The sequence below is a fragment of the Harpegnathos saltator genome, unplaced genomic scaffold (assembly GCF_003227715.2).
Source record: "Harpegnathos saltator strain DR-91 unplaced genomic scaffold, Hsal_v8.6 scaffold8, whole genome shotgun sequence".
In the NCBI taxonomy this organism is placed as follows: Eukaryota; Metazoa; Arthropoda; class Insecta; order Hymenoptera; family Formicidae; genus Harpegnathos; species Harpegnathos saltator.
Genome location: NW_020230648.1, coordinates 2,383,250 through 2,402,514, shown reverse-complemented (window position 1 = coordinate 2,402,514; position 19,265 = coordinate 2,383,250). Strand labels below are relative to the sequence as shown.

General features: G+C 38.7%; 1 protein-coding gene across 1 annotated transcript; it reads left to right on the top strand.

Moving 5' to 3' along the window:
- The first annotated feature begins 984 nt into the window (after positions 1–984).
- Positions 985–18,191, top strand: LOC105187395 (uncharacterized). The gene is made up of 14 exons (XM_019843281.2): positions 985–1,280; positions 2,568–2,863; positions 3,296–3,465; positions 4,150–4,252; positions 5,839–6,122; positions 6,740–6,987; positions 7,171–7,519; positions 8,794–8,958; positions 9,522–9,791; positions 14,781–14,954; positions 16,494–16,712; positions 16,790–17,038; positions 17,615–17,860; positions 18,041–18,191. Exons 1-14 carry the CDS (start codon positions 985–987, stop codon positions 18,188–18,190), a joined length of 3,219 nt encoding a protein of 1,072 aa, XP_019698840.1. The 3' UTR covers position 18,191.
- The last annotated feature ends 1,074 nt before the right edge of the window (positions 18,192–19,265 follow it).

Below are 19,265 nucleotides of genomic sequence, written 5' to 3'. Positions count from 1 at the left end.
GAATATATTGTTACAATAGAGTCCTAACTTTTGTTAATTTCATAATTTTGAAATTTCCAAAGATCGATAATCTACATATATATATATATATATATATATATATATATATACGTAGACTTAATACACAAATAATACACTGAGAGAAAAAATTTCTAAAAAATAAAAAATATTCGGTGGATATTAATAACGATATTTATATCAAAATTCTTTTCATTTAAATAGAATAAACAATTGTTTCTGTGAAAAACTACAATTTTTTTAATGTATATTTTTCCGTTTCAAAAAAGGATTTTTTCAGTATAAAAATATGTATATTGATATAAGTAAATATGTTATCAGTACTCACTACAATAAATATTTTTTTTTATTTTTTAAGTATTTTTTTCTTTCGAAATATAAATTATTTTCTTCCTTTATTTTAAAACATATAATTGTTAACGCGTTCATCACTCGTGGAGTTTTAAGAATTTTCGATCGTACGTCTTTAATATGTAATTACTTTCTCGTTCATTTCGAATATTTAAATATCTCGCTGAAATTTGCCAAATTATCATTTGCTTCGGTTCCGACCGCCAACTCGCTGACAAAGCGGAGGACAGATTCCCACCGGTTCATAAGCGGTCGAGCTGTTTCGTCCTGATAAAGGAGTCCAGGATGCAATTTTGTAGGATACGCTTCCGAAGCACGCGATGTCGCGCGACACGACCTCCAAACGATATGTCTTCAGTCTCTTCGTATCTCTCCTGGCGATTGCGGATTGCCACGAGGAACGCGTCGCGAACGAGTTCGCCGGCGCGCAATTAAGTCACCTGAGCTCTCGCGTGTCATTCGTGTTTTTAATCTTACGTTCTAACTCTCTTGATTTCCTTCGGTTAACACACCACCGTTGCGCTCTTCCTGAAGTATTCTCGTAATTAAGTCTCCTTTGTAATCCGCGTTTCGGTCAAATTTCCGTTTCCCGTCGCTTTGCGCTTCTTAAGGACGATGACGACTAGCGATCTGCTGGACGAGCCGGTGAAATTGGAGAGGTCTCCCGAGGACATCGAAACTGACGTACTCAATACCGATGTTCGTAAGACCAGTCTGTTCACCCTCTACGCGAGGATATTTCGCTTGCTCCTCACGACGCAACTACCGAGCCGCGATTTTCTCAGCAACGAGGGACGCAACAAGGAGCTCGAGGATTTAATATTGCCGAGCAATGAGGAGTGGCGTCACCGAGTCTATCACAGTCTCGTTGAGTTGCAGAGGGAGAAGGACGCTGAAACTGAAGATAAAAGGTAAGCCGATGCGATGAACATGGACGTTGTTATCCTTTCCAATAATCGTAATTTTTTTGCGATATATCACATATTACGTTGATAATCACAATTAAATTAGTTGGTCCGTAAATTCATCTCCTTAGGGATCTTTTTCAGTTTTAACAATATATTCGCGTGGGAACACGATACACGTAAGCCGAGATAATTCAAGTAAAAATTACCCTGGTGAACATCAAGTAACAGTAAAATTAACATATCAAAGGAAATAGAACTATTAAAGTAATTATTAAATATAATTCTTAAAAGAAATAGAATTATAATTATTTATTATATTAAATTTATTTAACAAGTAAATTTATAAAATAATTTGTAGAGATGTGCGAATCAAGAATTTTTATGTCGAATCGAATTGAATCGAATCTCATTTTTTAAATTCGAATTCGAATCGAATCGAATCTATGAAATTTCATTCGAATTCGAATCAAATCGAATCGAACCATTAAAAAATTTAACATGAATATCAAACGTGCAAATAATGATGGAAGATTTTAATTTGAAAGGGAATATTAATATTGTAATATTATCTTAAAATAAAATATATATTTAAATATTTATAGTAATTTATAATTAAGTTATTAATTATTAACGATATTAAACCAATTAAACGGTAATTAAACATTATTAATTAATAATTAATTAAAAATAAGTTAAGGGTTCAAATATACAGGCCCAGATGGCCCGTTTTATAACTGATACGCACAAACGCTAATATATTTGATTCGTATTCGAATCTTCGCGATTCGAGATTTTCGAATTATTCGGATTCGAATCGAATCGAATTACATTAGATTCGATTCGATTCGATTCGAGTTCGAATAGTTCGCACATTTCTAATAATTTGGTTGGCGAGAAACGGAGAACGTATACTCCTTAGAAAGGAAATCGCAACCGCTTCGGACAAATGAATACGTCCTTCTAAATCCGCTAACACATCGCTTCACATGCTGCCCCGATCAATGACGCGCCAAAGTATCAACTGAGAACCGCGCAATCCAAATGTAGTGATCCTTATTTAACAATTAATCCAGAGCAATATGCCTCACCGTCACATTCTTATTTTACACCTCGACTAAATCGCAGACTCGCCGCGAGAAGCTGACGTTTCCTGCACATCATCGTGACCGATAATTAGACAAACTGAGGTTAGGCAATGTCGAGAACATCTTAACCGCTACATTTCACGTCATATATACATCGTAGGTTGATCAGCCTACGAGAGAATTAAACAAGGATTTTGCCTTTGAGGACGGAACCCGAACGGCGTATGAGCCGGAAGGACTCGCAGGATTGGGAATGGCAGCCGAGGGAAAAAGGTTCTCTGCCGAAAGGGAGGAGCGAGAAGAGCCTGGACACCATCGTCTCCTTAAACGCTATATCGGGCACCGGTGGTTCGATGACGGAGGCCTGCGTGGAGCCTGGCTGGCGCCTCAACGACATCCTCTTGGCGGCCAAGGTCCTTCAAAATACGCAGCCCTCGCCGAGTTACGCCAACGAGGCCGAGATGAGGCGCGTCTTCGGCCTGGTGTACGACGTTCTGAGATGTGAGCATTTTGAGTCGTGCGACGAGCTAGGAGGAGCACCGCCGTTGCTTCCGAGTACAACGAGTCACCTTAAGCCGAGAGAAAGAGAGCTCTCTCTCTCTCTCTCCTTCTCCCCTTTTCTTTCATTCCTTCATTCTTACGGATATGAGGCATTTTTTGTTGTTCACCCGAATGTGGATCTTCTCGCGTTTCTTCGCAAGAAGGAGAGGGAGAGAATACTCATACAGCACAAAAGCAATGTTGCTGCAATTTCTGTGCTGTATGCACACTTTCTCCCTCTCCCTCTTACTGCAACGTTGCTGTAATATTTCAATACTGCGGCAAAGTTGCAGCAATGTTGCTGCAACTTTTGTACTATACGGATGGAAAGCAAGCGCCACGGCACGGAGTACACGCGATACTCGAGCCTGTCGCGAATTGCGAATTTTTCAGACAGGAATATCTTGAATCGCACGCTCGAGGACGGAGGATTTTGGTACGAGAACGGCGCTCTGAAGCAACGCGAGAGGGTAGTTTGGTTGTTGCTGTACGACATGCAGGGAAGAAAATTCGCACGCCGACGCGATGGCAGCGCACTTATGATTCGGGAGAAGATATTCAAGGTTTGTCAGAGTCGAAGTGTCGCCCGTCCTTCCTCGTTCTTGTAGTACGACTCCAGTAAATGTCTCGTACTTCCGGTTAGGATCCGGTTAGGTAACTGTCGTTGTTGAGAGGAATTCAGGGTCGAGAGTTGCTTTTGGAAAATAATACGTTACCGTTATTCGTTACCTACTGAGAAAAGAAAACTCGTTACCGCTATTGTTACTCAAGAAATAACGAATTATTGCAATCCCCGTCGTCCATTTTGTGTACCCATGTTCTTTTCAATACGCAAGGTAACTCTGAACACAACACGCAGAGTTGAAAAAAACGTTGCTGCAATGTTGGAGCAATGTTGCAATATTGCAGCAATATTGCTGCAACTTCTGTGCTATATGGGTGTCGATCAAAAAATGCAATTGTACTACCGTTATCGTTGCTAACAGGGAAAGAAATAACGTCAAATTATCAAGTTATTATATCGGGGACGATAAATTATAAAGATAACAGTATTTTTCGCAAATAACGCGTTATTTTAACGTAACCCTGGAGGAATCGGCAATTTAATTATGTTAAAAGCGGCAGTAATAAACAAGCAAGTATGCGTTCACTTTGTCAAGACACCTTCACCAGAAGTGAATTACATTATTGGAGTCGTATGTGAAAATCTCTCATATTTGATAGAAATTTTTTTCATGTCGTTCCAGACTGTCGGCCTGAAAGACGTCGAGGATGCTCTCTTGAAGGCGAAGACGCACTTGGCGGCGAGTATCTCGCGTCTTCGTATCGGCGGCTCGGCGCTCAGTCTTGGTTACTTTCAATTCTCAATTGCAACACACTCCTATATAGTCTCAAAATTTCTCAGTTCGTCTCATCTCGTCAGGAGATGTAAAAATATTCCGGCGAACATCAAGTAGCAATAATATAATTGCTATATGATGCGTCACTACAAAACCCTACAACTTATGTATTTCATATTTTTTTCTATCTTATGTATTTTCAAAGTTATTCAGATGGCCTGTTTTACGTGCCTCACCCTGTATAAGCTTCCATAATATAACGGCCGGACGAAATTAACGGATATATCCACTTCTGATGCAAATGAGTCAACACATTGGTCGCAATCGTCCATTGGAAAAACTTCCTACAGACCACCTTGTAGTTTTTACATGACAGTGTGAAACGGACTTAACTCGCTTATAAGAATAAGAAAAGTTATCGGCGTCCATAGATTTGTAATGTGGAGTGCATTTATACAGGGTGCTAAATTTCAAACGTAACAGGTAAAAAATCTCGAAAACTATGAAAGACATTAAAAAAAGCTAAAACACGTATTCCATGATTTCGAAGGGGCAAGAGAATGGCATTATCAGTTTTTTATTTGGTGGGCATTTTCAAGGTCGGTTGAAGGTCAACTTAATTTTTTAAAATAGAAAGCCCAATTTTATATTATATCTTCTTTTTCTACCAATTAATTTTAACAACTTTTGTCTGAAACATTTTCTCATTTGCCTAATATTTTTTTAAATATTTAAGGAAAACTTGGTAATTTTTTCAACATTTAACTTACGATATCTCGCTAACTATTCGTCGAAAGAAAAAATAATACTTTAAAAATAAGATAATACTTAAAATAATACTTAAAATAATACTTAAAAAATAAGACTTTTTTACTTTATTCACTATCAAAAATATATTACTATAACAATGCCTTAACTTTTGTTAATTTAATAATTTTGAAACATCCAAAGGTCGATAAAGTTGTTAAAATTAATTGGTAGAGAGAGAAGATATAATAAAAAATTGGGCTTTCCATTTTAAAAAATTAAGTTGACCTTCAACTGACCTTGAAAATCCAAATAAAAAACTGATAATACCATTCTCTTTCCCCTTCGAAATCATAGAATACATGTTTCAGCTTTTCTCAATATCTTTCATAGTTTTCGAGATTCTTTATCTGTTACGTTTGGAATTTAGCACCCTGTATACAATGTGTCCGGGTGTCCTTTTGAAAGCAAAAGATTGTGAAGATTAATCAGGTCAAACTGAGAAGAAAAGTCATGTACCATTTCGCAAAGATCGCAATAGTTATTAAGTTATTGGTGATTGAAAATGACCAGACCATCTAGAAGCTCTTTTAATCGATAACTTGAAAAATAATAACGATAAAGCGTTATTTTCCCAAAATATATAACTCTCTCGATCTTGAATTTTTCTTCTCGAGGCTAACAGCTACGGCAGTAAAATTTCGAGTAACGAATTACACGTTGAAAAAATTTAATCAATTTGTTATTCTCGACACTCTCGGTAAACAACTTGTAAAACAACAGTGTTCTTTGCTTCAAAACTTCGATCTCTCTTGGCATATATTTTACATCTGCTCTGCCTCCATTTAGACGAGCTGCTACCGATGCACTTGCGCATCGCCGAAGGAATAAGCTGGGTCGACGAAGGCGCGATTGCCTCCGGCTGGATCAACACCATGAGAGTGGCCAGTAAGAATGAATTCGTCAGAGACATGTCGAAGCTGAAGCTCAAGCTGTGCAACGATATTCAGGAGTTGAACAGGAACGACTACGTTTTCGATCCGATCTGCCCGAAGATGATCAATCTGCACGACAAGACGCGAGAGAACCTCGCCGTGTCCGATTTGGTTCGCGATCACCGGTTCGTTTTCCTGGTAAGTATGAACGAAAAAACAAGCAAAAGTACGGTTAGGAAAAATAATAATCACTATTGATGACACAGAAAGCTCGTATTTCGCTAGCTGGATCTTTTCTTATTGCTTTGCGAGTTACTTTGTGTTTTGACAATGGTCTATAAATAATATTGGACCACGAAGAAAAATAAGCCGGTCACCTTAAGGGGTTGGTAATTCAGCATTGAGCAGGATTAAGAAGTAACACGTCGCTTGTAACGTCATCACCGTTACGAGTCACTTTTTGCAATAGCGACTTCTCAACGACGTTTTTTCATCCACACCACTGATGATTACGCAATCACAGTTGCAAACAGAAATTGTAAGGAAAATTCCCGTACTGCACAAAAGTTGCAGCAACATTGCAGCAACGTTGCAACGTCGTAGCAACGATGTTGCTGCAACTTTTTGTATTGTATGGGTTTACCACCCCAATATCGAGGATAATAACGAATTATTTTTTGAAACGGGTAACGAGTAACGGCAACAAGTTTCTCTTGCCAAGCGTCTGAAGACGAGAGTGACTTTTTCAAAATAACTTTGCTGACTCCAAGAGTGAGAAATCGTGTAACAGATGACAAGGACTTTTACCTACTTAGGAAAGGTCGCTGTGCCTTGGAGCGGCCACGTTGGCGCAGGCGATAAGAGTGGCGCGTCTTTGCGGTCCTGTGGTCCTCACACACTCGATTGCGCCGCGTCATAGCGGTTACTTGGCGGGCCTCCTGGCCGACATTGAGGGCGCCGGTAGACTGTTGGCCTTCGACGCCGGCGATCGCCGCTGCGAGTACGAGAACTACCTCAGCACCCTGGGCATCACTCTGCAACAATGTAGAATCTACTCAGAGAAGTAATGCGGCGAATAACAGAATTACACGCGCAATTTACACGGAGAGGATATTACGGCGTCTCTGATAGAAATTCTGCTCAGTCTTGTTACGTTTCGCCTGCTATAAAATGTTCTCTGCGTATCGATTCGAGAAGTCGTCGTCGCGACCTTACAGACCCCGCGAACGTCGCGTTTTATCTCCAGATACGTGTCGCCACCGCCGTCCATAGAGCTGGAGAGGGCGACCGTCGTCTTGGCGACTCCTCCGTGTAGCTACACCGGCATCAAGGACATCGTCGACCTGGCGGTTGCTCGTGGCGGCGATACCGGTTTGCTGGAATCGTTGACCAGCGACACAGCCGCGACCAAGCAGCCGCGCGCCCTCTTGGCCGAGCAATTCTCGACGCTCAAGTACGCACTGACGAGACCGAACATACAGTTTCTGATATACGAAGTGCACACGATCCTGCCGTCCGAGACCACGGAGATGATCCAACGGGTCGTGGAGTATGCCAATCAAATTGCCACGGAGAAATACATTCGCGAGCACCCAGTGAGTGTAATGAGCTTTGACGTGAAATCTTCGGTAGAAAATATCCTGGAATCTAATTAGGATTTTACTCTCTCAAAGTGAATCAGTAAAACTCACTGTCCATCAGCGATTATGCATTGACAGTTTCACTGATTCACTTTGAGAGAGTAGATTAATTTTTGCTAATAAAAAAGCATGTATTCCGATTGGGAAATCTACGAATATTCGGATTAGAAGTACCAAAAGGTGTTAAAAATAATGTTTAAAAAGTGCGATTTTCAAAAGCGAGAAATTCAAATAGATTTTTCCTATTTTTCTACTGGCTGTGGTCCCAAAGTTTTTTTTCTTGTAATTTTAGTTATATTTTAGATTCATGTTGAGTAAAATATTCAAAACACTTAAGAAGAGAGATATTTACATATAAAAATATAAATATCTAAAAAGCGTAAATATCTAAATTATTTGAAATATATTATGCTCAATCCTTTTTCCTAAAATTAAAAAAGAAAATAATAATAATCTCGAAAAATATGAAAGATACTAAGAAACGTTTCAGACAAAAGTTGTATGGTTTTAAAGCGGACATAAAACAACTATGTCATTTTGCTTACAGATGACGCCATTTTCGAGATATTCACTGATTACTTACTTTTCTTAAATAAAAATTCCAATGTTTTATTATATCATCTTTTTCTGCCAATTAATTTAAAGAACTTTTGTCTGAAACATTTTTTTTTAATCGCCTAATATTTTTTGAGATATTTAAGGAAAACTTGGTAAAACATTTTCAACATTTAACTTACAATATCTCACTAACTATTTGTCGAAAGAAAAAATAGTACTAGACTTTTTTATTCTATTTAGTTTCAAGAATATATATATGTATATCTAAAATAAAATAATAAGTAAACTTTAAATATGAAACCTGTATATTACATTAAGCAAAAGAAAAAAGGAAAGTAAACACTGGAGAAAATGTCGAGTAAAGCAAATGAAATGTACTCGAGTTCCTCACTTAAGACAGTTGAATTTTATATTTAAGATCTTAGATTATCTTATAATCTTAGATTTATCTTATAATCTTAGATTTATCTGCAGATGTTTTGTGGGCACAATAAAACGATCTGGAAAGTTTCCATTCAAAGATCCAGAAGTTTCAACGCAGGAAAAAATTAGTTATTTCAGAAATCTCATATACTCCTCGATTATTTATTGCTGTCAAAGAGTTTCCGTGCTTTGTGCGTCGCGTGTCCGACTTTTGCTTCATAAAGAAAATGTTCTCCATTATTTTCCAGGTAAAGAGAAAAACAGTGTCCAAGGAGAGCGCTGGGAGAGTCCCAAAATTGGCAAAAGCTGTCACGAGTCCGAAACCAGAACAGTCGCGGGAACAACTGGAGGTTCAATCACGACAGAAGCAGGAGGAGGACGAAGACGAGACGTCGACCATCACAGACATCATCGTAAGATGTCATCATAGATATTTGCTACTCAATCAATATTAACGATGACGATTTATCTGAGAGAGAGAGAGAGAGAGAGAGAGAGAGAAGGTTAGGAAAGTCATATTTTTAAAATAATTCGTTTCATTTTCTTTCCCTTTCTCTTTCTCTTGTTATCCTTTGAAGAAAAACCTCTCATCACTTAATGACAAAAATAATAATTGTTTTTGTCTCCGAAAATATAATTTTGTTACGTTAATGATAAATATTTATCCGGTGATCGATACTAATAACATGTTCACTTGAATCTAAATTTTTGTACGTCAATAGGCTAAATAATCTTTTCCATGACAAACTACGATTTGAAAAAAAAACCGTAAATACGTTATTAATATTCATGAAATAAATATTTTTTTCTATTACTAATATAACGAGAAAGAATAACGCCGTTATTAATCAATTCATCGGAAAAGAATGCAACTGTAATATATGTACGTAACGCGTCGATTTTCAATGTTGATTCTGCTATCCTATCTGCCGATGATGCCGCTAATTGCCATTAACGCTAATCGGATCACCGTCAGATCCCCGATAGCGATCTGTTCGAAGTCGGGAGCATCGATGAGATCTACGGCGAGGACAGCGAGCACATGTTGGATCCCGGCTGTTTCATCGCCATAATCAAGCGAAAGGAGATGATGCAGTTTGACTCGCTCTTTATGATCAAAGTGGCAGAGTCGAAGGGACTGTTCGGCGACTCCGATAAGGAGCGAAGTCCGAAGCAGAAGGTCGACGTGTCGCCGGCATGCGAAGTGTTGCGAGTCAGGGCTCGCAAGGGCTCGAAACGCGCCAAAGTACGTATACGCATTGTCATATTTCAACGAAAAAACAAAAGCAACGCATATCGAAAATGCTCTTTAGGAAGCTCCATTTTTAAGATGGTATCAACAGGATTTTTATTGCGTCTACTATTAGTAAATGACTAAATATCATGGATTAATATTAAAACATTAAGAAACAATAGCTGCGATTGGAATATATCTTTGACAAAACTGACATATAGTGCCATCTCTTGCAAAATCTTCAAATCATACCCCTAAGTCAAAAGCTGCGAAGAAACGTCAGTGGCGAAAATCATTTCTTTTTATAATAATAGTGTTCTATAATAATAGCTGATAATAATATCGGTGACGCACCGTACACGCCGAGCTTTTCTTAGTCGTCCTTCGATCCTATATCCCGTTAATATATTTTTAAAAATTATTCAATATCCTGAAAAAAAACATCCTTATGCAGCTCTCATTAGCCTAAATTAATCCTTGGCAATATGATTGCATTCATACGGAACATATCGCTGATCCTGCTCGATTGGCCTAAATTAATTCTTGACGATTGAATGCACAAGAATCTTAACACACAAAGTATCGCACCAAAATCGTGACAGGACGACAGGTCCTGCTCGATTCCTCCTATTCTCCGCCATCATTTTATTTTCCGTCAGCAAGCTGACAAGAATTCCGACAAGAATTCATAGCAGACACACTTTTAAATCTATCCCCGCAAGTTTGGCCATCTCGACGCGTCGCGTCGTTCCACGAACAATCAACAAACCGCGAGCCTCCTCGTCGAGGCACGTCGAGCCGCCTCGGGTTTTAACGAGCGACGCTCAGAGTTCTAATTTGTTTCTTCAACTACTGCACAGGTCGAGATAGATCGCGTGGCAGCGCCTACGCACTCGTCGATATCGCGGACTTCGAACAAACGTCAGATATGTCCCCGTCACAGGCGATACATCGTTCAAGACGAAAGATTGCTGCCGCCGCACGTGCGCGACTCGCAGAAGCGAGATTCGCGTCAATGGTGGCGGGACGCGATCGCGTATCTCCTCCGTTCGATGAGATACGACACGGCTTGTAAGTTTCGCACCACTCGCTCGTCCCCGTTATCGCGACAAATCATTTATCCTTTCCGTGTGAAGAAGATCGCGCTGTCGGAACGCCCTCCTCGTCCTCCTCGTCCGATTAGTCTGACGCGCGATTTCTCTGGCAGGAAGACGATTTAATTCGACGATTTTTTCGCGGGCTCGTGTTAGAAGTCGTTACTTGAAACTTACTCCAAGTGCGAAATACTCTCTTCCGAGAAAAGTAATTATATATAGATTGACCCACTTTAAATGTCTACCTGAAACATCGCGGAAAAATACATTGTTCGGAGAAACGTTTCAAGCAAAAGTCCGAACAAGATCAAATCGAGGCCTCTGTGTTGTTGCTTCCTTAAAACTTCCTTAAAACTAAGCGACTTATGTCTGAAACATTTCTTCAAACAGCACATTTCTTCCGAGATATTTTATGTAATTATTAAAAACGGGTATGATACGAGTATTATATATGAATTTTGTCTCTCTGTATAACCATCGTCTGTAATTATAATTATGCATATCTGCACGGAAAAAAATGTTATTGTATAAATATAGTTGATGAAACTGCTTATGTTTAATTGAATGGAAATATCTCTTCTTCTCATTCAGCAACATTTTTTCCGTATGGACATGTATAGTTATATACAATTAAGTATGTCGTGACATATAGAGACAAAATTCAAATATGAGCCATATTATAGTAGTCATACTATAGTATAGAATTTGCGTGTAACTATATACAGGATGTCCAGGATTTTTTGGAAACGAAAAATTGTGAAGATTAATCGGATCAAACTGCGAAGAAAAGTCAAGTATCATTTTGCAAAAATCGCAATAGCTATTAAGTTATTAAGGATTGGAAATGACCACATTTAGAGGCTGTTTTAATCGATAATTTGAAAATTTACCTACTTATTTGCAAAATGGTAAAGGACTTCTCAGTTCGATCTGATTAATCTTTGTTTCCAAAAGATCCCGGACACCCTGTATATGTTGCAGTATAGAAACAAAATTCAAATATGAGCCATATATATTATAATATAGAATTTATTTGTAACTATATATGATTTTATATAATTATATATGATCCTTTTGTTCGAGCAGATTTTTTAGAATTAGATTTAAGTGTTTTATTAGAACCATATAATATATGTATATGCGACATTTTTGTAATCGCGATTTACTCGAAAGACCTGTATCCAACTCTAAATTTAAATTTGAGTGTCTCATCTAAGTTTTAAGTCTCATATTAATTATTAATACGGCTTTTGATTCCTCGAAGCTTTTTCACGTATGACTTGGTTTGCAAGTTCTACACCACTCGCTCGTGTGCGTTCAAAGCATCCCGATGAAAAAGAATTATATATAATTATACATGGCTATATAGGAAAAAAGTTTATTTATAATTATCATATATAATTATTTATAATTAATAATTTATAGTTATCATATATAATTATTTTTCGTCGAAATTTGCCATTTCCGCATGAAGATTATACTTCGTCGGATCGTCCTTCTCGCATTCCCTGTTTAGAAATCAGTTAAACTCGTGACTTCTTCCTTCAAAATTTGATTTAATTCCAATATTTTTGGTCCGGCGCACTTTTACACACAATCATCAAAATAATCAAATATTTTTGAACACGCTCGCTCTACCACCGTTTTATTCTGAAACATTTCACAACATATTTCCTTATATTTTTGTGTAATATTGCAAAACAATTTAAGCAATTAACACTCACCTCTAATTATCTCTAAAAATCCGAACTTGTTCGATTATCGTGATGAAACAACCGAGATTTAATATTCGCTCGCTGTCCTCGTTGTAAGATAACTCATTGATACGTAAAAAATTAAAATTCAGTTTATTTATATGGATATAAAATGAATGAAATTAATGCCATTTACACATGCGTGACGTTGGTTTCTTGCGAGGATCAGTGCGTCATACGTATGTAATGCGTGTTAAATTCCCTTCGACATAGCGATTCGCGTAGCTGAAAACAACATCACTGAAAAGACACAGTCAACGATGGTGTCACGCTCATCATTATTCATACGTTCAATTTCAAATTCTTTGTGCTACCTAAACGTAATATTTCTCATCCAGCCTGAAAGAGAGCACTTGTACAAACTGCCCGCCGGGAGAGTCGACGTATCTGTTATAAGTACGGTGAGTCTTGGAATTCTTCGGTCCCTATAGGGGAGAAGATTTATGAACAAAGTTTGCATGTTTACTCTAAAAGAAAATAGAGAGGACGGCACCTCTTTAATCACGAGCCGGTAACTGGGACGCTTACTGTTGGTTCGATAAGTAATAGCACACTTTTTTGTGCCTATCTCTTCTCCTCTCTTGGATGTTAAATGCCGGCGAGACTGCGAGTGAATGTGTCTCGTTTTTAATTCGTTCTTAATTTTATCGAGACTTGCGTACAATAGTTAGTACAAAAAATTTGAGATGTACACATCAGGTTTTTTATTTTATACACGAAAAAGTGAGTCAGTATAGATTTATTTTCAGAGTTAAAGAAAACACACACAGAATGTCGGGGAAACTGACTTTCCTATATCCTTTTATCTTATATACGGCGATGCGATATTAATATTAAACGAATAATTAGTAGAAATAACTAATACAAAAGGTAACGGTTTTAATTAAACGTATTCTATACGTACGATTTGTGTGATCGACTTTAAAAGTTATTTCTAGAAGCACCCTTTGCGTAAAAAATTCTGGAATTGATTCGAGAAGGTAAAGCGCTTCCTTCGGAACAATTCGTACTTGATGTATACAGGGTGAGGCACTTAAAACAGGCCACCTAAATAATTTAAAAAATATGCAGAATAGAAAGAAAATCTTAAATAAAGAAGTTATAGAGTTTCAGGTGACGCATCGCACATGTGACGTTGAAGAGCGTCATCAAGGTTACGGTAAAGTCACTTGGAATTTTTTAAATAGAAATCCTCATAGATCTCCATAGATAGATCTCCTGCAATTATGACAGATCCATTTGGCCGCGTCGTTGTCCCTTTGATACCTCCACTTTATTTCAGTTAAATGAATGAATTTCCGACACTTAGAAATCGACACGATCGTCATTTCGTCGCGACTAATCGAATTGCGACAAATGCGATACGCCTGATCTCTACACTCATTGCGTGAAAAATAATTACTTCAGCTTCCGAAGAAGAATCAAGAAACGACGAGAAAAATATATATAACAAAAATGACAAGCATGTCACGTGCCACGTAAATCGATCCACGTAACATTGTTATTTTATGACAAGCGTCGACTCGAGGAAATCAACATCAACCCGTTGCTTCTCGATCCGTGAAGTCTTTGAGGAAACTGTCCCTTCGGTAACAACAGAAGGACATTCAGAGAATGCACTCGATATGGACGAAAGCAAGATTACCATGTTACCGATACAGTGTCAAAATGCAAAACCATTTACTCGCACTCTATCGTGGGCTCGTCCAAGAAACCGTTGTAGAATCGGTACGATCTGACGAACTTTATTGATTTTAGATAGAAGGATTTTTATTTCTCTCCTTCTAAAAATTAAATCCTCTCTTGTTCCTCTCTTTTCCCTCCCTCTCTCTTTCTCTTCTCCTTTCTCTTTCGAGTCGAACAGCATCTAAGCAAGACTTTTTCAAATATTTGCACCAAGAAAGCACAATAATTATATTATTTTTACTACACTTAAATTTCGCTCTTAAACGACCGCTTGAATGAAATGTCTAAACGCTCCGACTATATATACATTTTGAACGAAATATATTTGGTATAATGTATATTATTTAATAATTACCTTACTTATATATTATAGCAAAAACTTTTAGTACATAATTTTCTTGCACAGTTCTAGAATGTTGGTTCTACAGCATATTCATCTATTTATCTCTCATTTTCCTCTCTCGCAGAAATTCGACCTGTATCGTCTGGACGAAGGACCACCTGAGAAGTCGACTCTGAGCAAGGAGGAGGCCACGTATGCCCTGAGGACGATGAATTACATACGTCGGATGGAGAACAGAGCCGCGGACTTGTACCGATTGCGACTCATCAACGGCTTCCTGCACTTGTACACCGGTCAGGTATGAGGACTTGTTGAGGTCAAAAGCTGGGGAAAGCAACTCCACTTGTGTAATTAAACTTTCTGAATTATCCGGAGAGCTCCCTCCCACCAGGTATTAGATCGTTAAGTATAAAATGTCCGATTTCGAATCAAAAGTTAGGTTAGGTTTATTATATCTCAAACTAGAAATAGTACAATTAATCCTATCGGCATAGTTCTACCGTCTTAACGGCAGCTTATTTACGCCAGCAGCGAAGAAGCCCGAAGTGCAGGTGACGATGAAATCGCGAAAAACGTTTTCCGCAGCTTGTTGAGAATTAAATATTTTTCCTTGCAAGAAATGGTCCAGTGCCTGGAAGAAGTGATAGTCAGTTGGTACAAGGTCTGGTACAAGGTCTGGTGAATACGGTGGGTGACAGAGAGTTTTCAGGTTCAGCTCCTGTAGTTTGAGCAACGTTGTTGTGTGACACGTGTGGTCGAACGTTGTCTTGCAAGAGGAGTCTTACTTGTGTCTATTGATCAATCTCGGCTGCTTGATCGCAAGCATCCTCATTATTTCGCCTAGTTAGTTACAATAGACATCCGCTGTAATCGATCGACCAGATTTCACGAAGTTGTAGCGGATAATATCAACGCTGGACCACCAAACAGACACTATTAGCTTTCTTCTGTGAATATTCGGTTTCGGACTGTGCTTCGGCACTTCATCCATATCCAATCATTGTGCCGAATACTTGCCGAATAATTGTCGAAAAGAATCCGCTGTTCATCGCACGTAACAATATGATGTAAAAATGGTTCGCTTTTACGTCGTGATAGTGAAGAAAGGCAAGCTTCGAGACGACTTCTCTTCTGACGCTCGTTTAATTCATGCGGAACCCATTTATCCAGCTTCTTTATCTTGCCGATTTGTTTCAAGTGATCCAATATCGTTGGAATAGTAAACGTTAAATCTTGCTGCTAATTCACGCATAGCTGGAAATGTATCCACTTCCACTGCAGCTTTCAGCTCGTCATTATCCACCTTGGTCTCTGGTCTCTCACGTCAACGTGGCTCATTTTCCAGATTAAAATCGCCAGAACGAAACTTCTACCGAAACCATCGACGTATCGTACGTTCATTAGCCAAACACTTCGTTAATATTTCGAGTTGTCTGTACTGCATTGGTCCCACGACGGAACTCATATTCGAAAATAACATAAACTTTCAACTTATCCATAGTTATACAAAAATTGCTGTAACAAATTCGAAAGATAATCACAAGGCAAAACATGCACTTGAAAGAGTGATGATGTATACCTTCACAACAACAACAACAACAAAAAGACCAAAAACTTTAAAGGTGAAGGTGGTCAGAGATATGCGACTGTCAAACTTAGTCAAAACTTAAGGAAATCGGACATTTCATATTTAATGACCTAATATAAGGTCGCATCGCAGAAACTGAAATATTGTTGTTGAAGGCTCCTATTCGCGAGACGCGAAACAATGGTGGCGTCATCGTCGGAACACTCAGCCGTGCGGGGCTGAAATTCGAACGTGTACTAACTTCCGCAGGAAGCCGTGGCTGTGGGCTTGAAAATGGCTATACACAAGGAAGACACCGTCATCACAGCGTACAGGTGTCACTCCTTCGCCGTGGTGTTCGATATCTCGGTTCGCGCGGTCCTCGCGGAACTGATGGGTCGTAAAACCGGCGCCTCCCAGGGCAAGGGCGGCTCCATGCATATGTACGCGCCGCGCTTTTACGGCGGCGACGGCATCGTCGGCGGACAGGTGAGTGAACGATGATGGAGCTGGCGCGCGAGCGGACGCGGACGCCGGAATTTCAAAGTGGTGTCTCGCGATATTAGGTACCGATTGGCACCGGCATCGCGTTGGCGCACAAGTACAACAGCACGGGCGCCGTGTCCATCACGCTCTACGGAGACGGCGCGGCGTCTCAGGGCCAGATCTACGAGGCATGGAACATGGCGAAGCTGTGGAACCTCCCGGTGGTTTACATCTGCGAGAACAACAAATATGGCATGGGCACCGCTGTGCACCGGCACTCCGCCAACACGCGTCTCTATACGCGCGGAGACCTCATACCGGGAATAAAAGTAACGCGACCGCCACTGCAGAAAAGTATTAACGGCTGTAATAATATTGTCGCGTCTATTGTTAGTAAATGACCAAATATCCATGGATTAATATTAACCCCTTCCGTGGCACGGACGCACCACCTCTGTGAAGTTGGCCCCTCATTCTTCAAATTTGAAAAAAATTATTAGAGTTCTGAATGCCCCTCGCAGAGTTCTAGAGTTCGCAAACCTTTATAAAAAGAGTTCCGTCATTTAAAGTGGAGAAAATACTATTTTAAAAATCGGAGGGCCAACTTCACGACGCCCCTCATTATGTAAAAAATGCAAATTTTTTTAGAGTTCTAGATAGATTTTTTAATTTTAATATACTTTAATAAACTTTAATAAATACTTTAATATACTTTAATAAACTTTAATAAATTTTTAATTTTAATATACTCGTATAAGTAATAAAATTACTAAGCAAACTATAATTGCAATTGAACAACAATAACTTAATCAGCGACTGATTTATTGCAGCTAGTGGTACTTTTCTATAAGAGTGTACCTGATAATCACGTCTAATAAGATATTTATCGTGTCTTTCATACAAAGGCAGACGGAATGAAGATCGTAGACGTGCGAGAAGCGATACGTTTCGCCCGCGACTACGCGCTCCGTAACGGACCGATCATAATCGAAGTCGTAACTTATCGTTACTTCGGGCACAGCATGAGCGATCCTGGTGTAGGTTACCGTACCAGAGAAGAAATCAAGTCTGTGCAAAGCGAACAAGATCCAATTATGTTGTTCAATCAACTGGTTGTACAGAAAGAGCTCATGACCGAGGAAGAGATCGAGGTATAAGTGCTCGATTTAATATTGTGTGTTGGAAGAATAATTTGCGTAAGTAAATAAAAAATGAGCAAATAGGTCGACGTACCATGGAGACGGAAATTGCATCTCCAAAAGTTTCAGTTTGCAACATGAAACGATTATTATTTCATAATAAACGCTCTAATTAAATTTTGTCACGACCAGGACATACGAAAATCGACCTACAAGGAGGTTGACCAAGCGGTGGAGCAAGCCCAAGCCGACGCTTGGCCGGAAATGACGGAACTCGCGACGAACGTTTACGTGAAGCCTATGGAGAAGGTGCGCGGTAAAGTTCCCTGGGAATCGTTCTAGAAACGCGAGAACATTTCGTAGTATTCCTGCCTCGAGGATATCGAAGTCTTCCTCACGTTCGGAAATCGTAATCGCTCTCGATGTGTTTGTGATGATGCGATAATGTACACCTTTCACAAAAATACACGCACATCAGAATCCAAAGGTGGATTTTTATCTTAATGCATTGTTAACCGCCCGAGTTGTGCTTCGCTGGTCTTCGAGTGTTGCTCGTCCTATTGGCATACCTTAACTTTGCCAGGTGCGATTTCATCAAAATCAGAGAGACCTGAGCAGAAAAATTAATATGGCTTTGGTAAGGACCTGATTATTTTTCCCTAACATTAATTGGGTCTTACTAAGGATAGAAAGAGAAGGGCTCTACAAAATGTGTAACAAATAGTTTAACGGGTGTTTATAAGGCAATATTAATAGTGTCTCGTAAGAAAATATTTTTATTATTGCTTGAATAAAAATATTCGTTCTTTTCATTCCAAGAAATTTAGACTGTAATTTCTTCATTTCTTTGTAACTTTGTTATTGCATAATAAGAATTTTTCACTTTAAAAATATAGCATACTTTACAATAAAATATATTATTCTTTACATATAAAAATCCTGCTACTGTTTTTATTAAAATTTGCTGCGTGTCAAAACGAAGGCAATACTAGAAGAATCCTTGGACGAAACTAATGAATATGGCAATTAATAAAACCAATAAAATTTGTTTTTAATTGCGGTATAATTGAGAAATCTTTAAAATCTTTAAAAGAACCAGATAGAGCGTACCTACTAAAACAATACTAAACTATGACAATTTTATTACCTTCCAAGGTCCTTTTCAACTTTCCCGAACAAAGCCTTATTTCGTAAAATCTAAGGTATCTCTAAAAGCGTACCCGTAGAGCGTCAAATAAATAAATAAATAAAAAGAAGAAAAAAAGATCCGTCTCTCGGGGTTTGATGAGGTAATAATGAGACATTTCCTTTTAGGATATTCTACTTTCAGCCTTATCGGAGCCTTATGCTTCATGAGGATGGCCCTAACAATTTTTTGCTCGGGGAAGTAAACGATTTTACTTTAAATATGATATTT